General features: G+C 37.9%; 1 protein-coding gene across 1 annotated transcript; it reads right to left on the reverse strand.

Moving 5' to 3' along the window:
• Window positions 1-143: 143 nt before the first annotated feature.
• On the reverse strand, window positions 144-941 carry LOC124290620 (zinc finger protein 862-like). The gene is made up of 2 exons (XM_046727390.1): window positions 463-941; window positions 144-186 (listed from the first exon to the last, which is right to left on the reverse strand). Exons 1-2 carry the CDS (start codon window positions 808-810, stop codon window positions 160-162), a joined length of 375 nt encoding a protein of 124 aa, XP_046583346.1. The 5' UTR covers window positions 811-941; the 3' UTR covers window positions 144-159.
• Window positions 942-8,770: the final 7,829 nt, after the last annotated feature.

Below are 8,770 nucleotides of genomic sequence, written 5' to 3' on the forward strand. Positions count from 1 at the left end.
TTAAAGCGTTGGCTCGTCACGCCGAAGACCCGGGTTCGAATCCCCACATGGGCACAATGTGTGAAGCCCATTTCTGGTGTCCCCCGCCGTGATCTTGCTGGAATATTGCTAAAAGCGGCGTAAAACCAAATTCAGTCAGTCAGTCGAATGGTTTATCCATCAAATGCAAACAGAATCAAACTGCAGCTGTAAAAGTAAAGAAATCAAATCAAGTGAAATTGAATTTAATCAAATCCAAATAATCAAATCAAATCAAAATAATCAAATCAAATCAAATCACAATAATCAAATCAAATCAAATCAAATCAAATCAAATCAAATCAAATCAAATTAAATCAAATCAAAAGAAACAGACACGAAAAGGATAATAAAATACAATGCTACTTATCATTTTCAGACAAAAGTAAACTGACATGAATTATCTTCGATAAGTTTAAAAAATGGAGAATAAATTATAATTACCTTCTTTTTCAAACCAATGGCTTTGGCATCACTAAGACTGACATTAGTGAGATAAGCCAATAATGTTTCTAGCGTTCTATACACTGTTTCAAGCGCATTATAAAAGCTGAGCCATCTAATGCTGTGAACCTCCTTGTACCGGAGCTGAGGGGAATCAAGAATTTTCTGAACTTCTGATATCCGCGAGATCTTGTTTGGGGAGTATTTGAAGTAGTAATAAATGGAGGTGACCACTTCTTGATAATCCTTCAGGGCTGGAAGCTTCTCAGCTGCTTGGCTGGTACAGAGAGCAAGTCGGTGTGCTACACAGTGGATGTTGATCATATGTAGGTTGATCCTTTTCATCATGCCGTTGGAGGCGGTGGGGTAGTCTAGTGGTTAAAGCGTTGGCTCGTCGCGCCGAAGATCCAGGTTCGAATCCCCACATGGGTACAATGTGTGAAGCCCATTTCTGGTGTCCCCCGCCATGATGTTGCTAGAATATTGCTAAAAGCGGCGTAAAACCAAACTCAGTCAGTCAGTCATCATGCCGTTGACCCCTCTACCACAACCGGTCATGACCGCGGCACCCTCTGGGGCTAGCCCCATCACTTTTCCACTGTCTATTCCCCTCTTTTCCAATTCGAGCCAAATGGTGTAAGCAATAGCCCTGCCTGTTCCCTCTTGTAAGTGAATATTTGTCAAAAATCTTGTCGACGGCATCATTGTGATTGGATCCAATAATTGCATGTAAATGCAGAGGCGTTTTTCGACACAGATATCTGTACTTTCATCTGCTAAAACAGATACAGCTGGGGACTTCTGAAGAGAGGTAGTTACTTGTTGGTCAATGGTGTCAGATATGGCTTCAAGAAACTCAGTTGCTACATATGATGATGTGTAATTAATTCCATCAGAAGCCATCAAATAGCCAATGTCTGGAACCTTTAATTCCTGCAAAAATTCAATGAGAGACTTGAATTTTAACAGAGGTATGCCTTCTTTAGTGAGCCAGTAAGCTGCTTTCAATCCAATGACAGCCCCTTTTTCCTGGTCACTGTGACATTTTTTCTTAGCTTCCTGGAACTGTGTTTGGAGTTGTGGGGCAATTAGAGACGCCTGGTGATCACTGGTTTTCATATGGTCATTCAGAGAACTGGTCCTGTAATTTGTACATCCATCAGTGAATGTGTTTCGTCTCCCGGCACTCATACACGATGTGCATGACATGCCCCGCCCATCTTCGTATGCAAGCCAAGGGTACAACTTTAACCATCGGTCTTGGAAGGCTCGTTTCTGGGGTTTTTCTACTTCCTCTCCGTTAATAGGCTCTGGTATGTCTGTTTCATCAGGCTGATCAGATACAGATCTTGCGCCAAACGATAGAGTGGTTTGCCCTTTCAATTTCATTCGTTTTTTAGGTGGCATCGTTCTGCAATCAACGATCAGCAATGGAATGTTGGGGATTCCGCGAAGCTACGAAGCATTAATCTGATTGGCCAAGAAGAGCCAATCATGCCAGCAGTTACATACAATTGCGGGTGGGTCGGGAAACCCCATCTCTGATTGGCCAATGCTTAAAATAGCCAATCGCGCAATCCAATACATGTACATTTGGCAGCTTATTGTGATAAAAATGGATGCGTAAACACGTACACGCTGCGGAAACATGATCAAGATTTCGTGGTTAGTTTTTGATGAATTTGTAAATGACAATGTTCGTAATTTATTAGGTCCATATGTGAAAATAACATCGAAATTATCGATCGGCCCGAGTGTCCTAATTAATAAGAAAGTAGTCGGTCATTTGAAAATGTTATCGGACTATGACCGAAGGCCGATGACAATCTGAAACCCTGTAAAGTACCTTGCGTATCACAAACCTGATGATTTTATTCCCATTTAAAGCTTTCAATAATTTTGCCGTCCATTCTCGGATGAAGTCAGGACATATGCCCGGAAGTAAACAAATCTCAGGCTACAGACCCGCACCGAATAGTAGAGCGAGTCTCTGATTGGATAGCGTCTTCTATTATTCCCACCTCTTTTAACGTGCAACTATATTATCCAATCAGAGACTCGCTCTACTATTCGATTCGGGTCTGTAGCCTGAGATTTGTTTACTTCCGGGCATTTGTCCTGACTTCGTCCAAGAATGGACGGCAAAATTATTGAAAGCTTTAAATGGGAATAAAATCATCAGGTTTGTGATACTTTATCGGGTGCCAACTGAGTATAAATTGTGCAGTTTATTCAACGGTCAAAGCAATGGAAGCGTTTGTCAGAACGAAACCGAGCCGGGCCGCCATTTTGTTTCGATTTACTGACACACCTTTCTTATATCTTATATATATAGGTCATGCTTATAAATATATCGGGCGCCTATTCTGTACACAAAGTAATACATATGGCCAAATTTAAAGAAATGTAAAGAAAAACATCAACACAGGGAAATATTCATGAAATTGTCGTCTGTATTGTCATATCGTTATCGATTTACATTTGTAGATTTTATCCATCAGAAATGTAGAGGATATCGCAATGCATCAATGCCACTATTTTTAGCCTGGTGTTTTTCAAAACTGCTATATTTTATTTAACAATACTTCGATGTCATTGTGGAAAGGTAACCTTTTTCAAGGAGAAATAGAATTGACAGAGGTAATTTGAGAATTGACTTTAAAATATTCCAGACACAGTGACTGACAGCCTTTGAAATTACTGGATATTTTAACTTTTTACTTGTCAAAGTCTGGTATATACCGGTAAACGGAAACACTGCAAACCGCTTTTGACCAAACCGTATACAGTTCTGACATAAACGGCAACAGTTTCACTTTTATACAACTCACTTGCTGTATTAAATAATTAATAATAATACAGAGAAACATACATAGGTAGTGTAACTAGTAAGAAAATAAATAAAGTAAATTAATTAATAATGATATAATGTTAATTAATATCTTTTAATTATATTTTCTTCTTTTAGAGAACGAAAAGCCATTGAAGAAGAAATTCGTACTTCACCAGTGTCCTCCATTTATCAAGTCTTTGGAGGACTTTGCTGAGCATGCACCTGTGGAAAGAGTGTATAGGATTCGTTTTGGTGATCAATGGAGAGGTCAAAATTTAAGAGATTTACATGACGACTACATGGCATGGGGCACAATATCCGGCAAAGAGACATGTAAACTGAGAGGATTCACACTGAATTATACCAACTCGCAATTGATCAAAGATATGGTGCTTTATCGCAATAGAAATCAATCTATGGACATTACCAACCTTTCCAAAATTACCAGAGATAAATATTCAGCCAAAATACATAACAAAAGAACCCAAAACTTATAGAATGGTATTCACAAAACATGTCATTCAGCATAACTTGGATACATTACTATATGGTTTTTGAGATGAGAGTCATCTGTGAACTTGTTGGGGCCATATTATTTAGTCAGGGCCTGAACATCGTGTTCCAACAGGGATCACCAACAGAAGCAGAAATTGAACAGTTTTCCTCTGATGGACAACATGGACTCATCATACTGGATGATCTCTTGCATCAAGTGTTAAGCTCTAAAGACATGGAACTGTTGTTTACACATCGATGCCTTAGTGTTATATTTATGAGTCAGAATTTGTATGGTTAAGGCAAATCTGCCAGAACCATTGCATTGAACACTTGGTACCTGGTCTGATTCAAGAATGTGCACAATACCTCACAGATGATGACACTTGGAAGACCGTTATTTCCTGGAGGTGCAGAAGTTCTCGTGGATATACACAGATGTTATGAGACGGCCATATGGATATCTGGTGTTGGACATGTCTCCACGTGCAGAAAATAAGCTGAGGCTCAGAACCAGAATTTTTTCCTGGAGAAGATCCCCTTGTGTATGTACCCAAAGTATAAACAACACTGACTGTTTGCTATGTTCATTCAGTGGGTAGGTATCCTGTGAGCAAGACTGTTGTGTATAAATAGTGGTGAACATTGAATGAAACGCCATTATGTCTAGACACTCGGAACGAATATTTATTACGCTTTTTTGCAGAGTACATCTGCTGTTCAAGAGTTGTTGCTGTTGCAAATTTTCTTTGGTAATAAAACAATATCTTATGCACAGAAAAAAGCAATTGCTGTCAAAGAGTGTGGCTGTCATTAGTTAAGTGTTGAAGGTTGCTGGACCTCTATTGAAGTCTTTGTAATGGAGCATATCCAAAAACATTCCTATGGATAATAACATGTGAAGGTCCGGGTTAGAATGAACCTTCAGTAACCCATGCTTGTATATACGAGGCGACTAACGGGATCGGGTGGTCAGGCTCGCAGGCTTGGTTGACACCTGTCATCGGTTCCCAGTTGCGCAGGTCGATGCTCATGCTGTTGATCACTGGATTGTCTGGTCCAGACTCGATTATTTACAGACCGCAGCCATATAGCTGGAATATTGCTGAGTGCGGCATAAACCTAAACTCACTCTCACTTCTAGCGACGACTGGGATCCACGACCCTGTCGGTTTCAAGACAGGCTGTATCCACTACACCATGGGTGGATCCAGGTTATGAAACTACAGTTCAACAGAAACAGAAGGAAATAAACCTTTTGAATATTGTGGAATAATGTATGTATTTATCTTATGAGTGAGTCATTTAGGAAAAGCACGCTCATGTCACTGAGCGGCTCATGTCATTCAAAAGACCCTGTGAACACATCGAAGTGTTATTGTTTATATATTATATCTCCCTTCAGTGCCACTGGGAGACTGCCCTTTATCTGATAGAACCTGGGGTCCAGAGACCTACACTTACACAGGCTCTTCCCAAATTATAGAACTTGATTGTTAATCTTATTATATGCGTATTCAGTATTCATATATGGGTCATTTAAAAATTGGTAGGATTTTCTGTCCGTTCCGAATAAAAAAAAAATCTGTGAGTTTAAAAGGATTTTTTGGTTCAATAAAACATATTTAGATGTTTACTAGTCAGTAAATGTGGTATATCATTAGTCTTGTCATTTTAAAATTTATACTTAACCACATTTTGGGGTCAAAATTGACAGATTTGCTCCGTCCGGAGGTGACGGTCCTAATATCAATGTTCACAAATAATGTAAATATAAATGCAAATAGACAAATTAATTCATATTATGCCAATTAGGATTGATCAAGCATACTCAGACTGCATTTAATTTTTTTTTAACTTAAAAAAGTTTTTTTCTACAAATTGTCACATGCTTGTCCTGTGATTCTGTGTCCTGACCATTACCAGTGTATGAAATTCCTGCAATAATATCTCCCTGGAGCTGGATTGTAATACTACTTCCTGTGTCTGTTTGAGCTAGCCCCCTGTGGATGTGACAGCAGATGAAATAAAGAGATTCAATACATTTTGAAGAAAACTGACACCGTCAAATAAGTATAAATGTTATGTGTCAACCTTAATTGTCCAGACCGTTACCAGTGTATTTTGTGTCAAATATGTATCTCTTTTTTTTTAAATTTCAATGGATATGGTGCCCAGAAATGGAAGAGGTGGAAGGCATGTCCTTTGAAATCTTTTAGGGATCATTCATTTTTTTATTTAAGATTTACTTACAAATTGTCTTAACAGTTACTGTCCAAACCGTTACCATTCTGCAAAGTAACGGTTTGGACAGTCCTTGTAATGGTCAGGACAAAATGATTTGCATTTCAAAACGTTATTCATTAATATTTGAAGTATAACAAATTTATAATTTCTTTAAGAGTTAAGATAGTTTAAGCATGGACTTGTACTGTTCAAAGGAGTTTTGATGTAGTAGCATAAAAAACACAGTCTCTAGTAACGGTTTGGACAAATAATAGTAACGGTCGGGACATTTCTTTAATAAATTTCAATTTTGAAGCATATGTTCTATGGTATGATAATAAATTTCTATTTACTTGTCTATCTGCTTTTGATAATAAAAACCAAAACGAATTTATCACGTTAAGTTCTATTTTCTATAAGATGTATAGCCTTTATGAATTAAAGGTAACGGTTAGGACAAAATGTAGTAACGTTAAACAACTTAATTGTATTCCAACCTTTAAAGATTATTTTGGTGTAGTCTGTTTTGACTTTGTGAGATATGTAAGACTACCATTTACTTAGAATATAGATAAGTGCTAATATGTTGGCCTTTGTATTTGATAAATATGTGTTACCATCTCACTATCAACAAAACTAAAAGGTATCCAAGTGAATGAAAAAGTATATTTCAATGGAGACTAATATTGCACCATAATATCAATAGCAAAATGATATCTATGCAGTGGCCTGTGTAGCATGACCATGTGTACAGTATCATAGTTGTTGCAGTACCTTTCAGAATTTAATCTTTTGCAACATTTTAGAGGGATAACATTTGTTTGTTACACTGATGTCCTGACCGTTACCAATAATGTCACAACCGTTACTATTCATTCAATTTTCGTTCCCCAATTGCACTCTTCTTTAGATTATAAGTGATTTTCAGTCTAGACAGGTATGTTTTTCTATTCTTTAGAAGCTACAGTTTGTTTTTATTCAAAAGCTTAATTCATTCACAAGTTTTATATTGATATAACAAATGTCCAAACCGTTACCACAGCATGGAAGAAAACATGTCATGTTAGTTACGAGTTACAATTTCTATTACACATTTCACTGTCTGTCCAAAATAGGGTTAGCAGTTCAAGTAAATGATATCATATTTTTCCTTTCATGTTACCTGTTTCTATGTTGAATTAAATTGTTAAGGCTTATGTCCAGCCCATTACCATTCCTGTCCAAACCATTACCACTATAGTCCTAACTATTACTGGTGTTAATTGACTGCTCTAATTAATTCAGGATAATACATGAAACACTCCTCTTTATGCTGGTGTCATTTTTTTTTTTGTCTACACTCGATAGGAATTTAGAGTGATCTCCCTTGGTTTATTCGTTTTGCGGCTCTAGCTTTTGGCGATGATAATGCTTGGCTTGTGGCCTGGTTAAACATAGCGTGGAAATTAAGGGCCATTTTCTTGACAGATTTCTGTATGGACGTTTTGTGGATACCTTTCGTGGAAGCATTCCTAGCAGACGAGAATACATGTAAAACACAGAACTTTAGGCAGAGCGAAGTACATTCATTTCTTCAAATTCATATTGTTTGAACGACGAAAGAAGTAAATTATGAAAAACGAGGTGTATGAAAAAACAGATACATGATGTATGGGATGTATGTGTGTTTCTTTGTTGTTTAACGCCGCACTCAGCAATATTCCAGCAATATGGCGGCGGTCTGTAAATAATCAAGTCTGGACCAGACAATCCAGTGATCCACATCATGAGCATCGATGTACGCAATCGGGATACGATGACATTTGTCAACCAAATCGGCGAGAACCTGACTATCTGTTCCTGTTAGTTGGCGCTTACGACAAGCATTGGATGCTGAAGACCAATTCTATCTTCACGGTTATATATGATGTATGACCTAAAGCGAGGCGAACGAACGCTTTAACCACTGGGCTACCCCATTGCTCCTATAGCACACTACAACAATATATCATCACATCTAAAAGTACAAATTTAGTTAATATTTTTTGCGTACATCATCATGATCATATCACCATAAAGACACAATATTGCGTTTTCGAACTTTTATGAAAAACGGGCATTCTTGCCTCATTTCGTCATACTCAGATGCTTAAATAATCTTCGAATATACATGTAAACATCTCAAGGAGTGCTTCTCTATATGCGAAGTATACTTTCTTAAGACCTCTCTCCTTCCCAGAGCTCATCAGCGCATAGCAAAACCAGACAGATACATGGCAAATAGTGAGGTTTTAAGCTTTTTATCTTCCAAAATCTCTTTTGGAAAGCTAAACTATGAGAGCGATTAAAAGCTTTCCAGCTTTGAGTTTTTCAGAAGAAGAATTAAAAGGGTCTTGAGCTTTGTGTCTTTCACAACAAGATTTTGAAAGCTGACTCAAAATCAATGTTGAGCCTTCAATCTTTTGTTTATTAAGAAACTGACTAACAGAGGGCAACTGTATTAGCCGAAACTTCTGATGGCAATCCCAATAGAAATAGGTCACAAATCATAGTCATGGTCATAAATATCAATAGTCATATTAATCATTAGATTAGATTCGGCCTTCAAAAACATATGTTTGAAGGAGGCGATTAACGGGTAGTCTGGCTCGCTAACTTAGTGTGAGAAAGTGGTCGTATCCCAGTTAGGCAGATTGATGTTATTATCCCCCGCAACGCGTTTTGCGGGGGGTATTAAAATGGACTCCGTCCGTGCGTGCGTGCGTGCGTGCGTGC

This window comes from Haliotis rubra, unplaced genomic scaffold (assembly GCF_003918875.1).
Source record: "Haliotis rubra isolate DU_JTF1 unplaced genomic scaffold, ASM391887v1 Scf1126, whole genome shotgun sequence".
In the NCBI taxonomy this organism is placed as follows: Eukaryota; Metazoa; Mollusca; class Gastropoda; order Lepetellida; family Haliotidae; genus Haliotis; species Haliotis rubra.

What these genes read in the sequence shown, in the direction of transcription:
- LOC124290620 (XM_046727390.1), bottom strand. Translation starts at nt 810, where the DNA reads ATGATGAAAAGGATCAACCTACATATGATCAACATCCACTGTGTAGCA. An exon ending in CCATTGGTTTGAAAAAGAAG is followed by an intron (nt 187 to 462) that starts GTAATTATAATT and finishes TTACTTTTACAG; the next exon opens with CTGCAGTTTGATTCTGTTTG.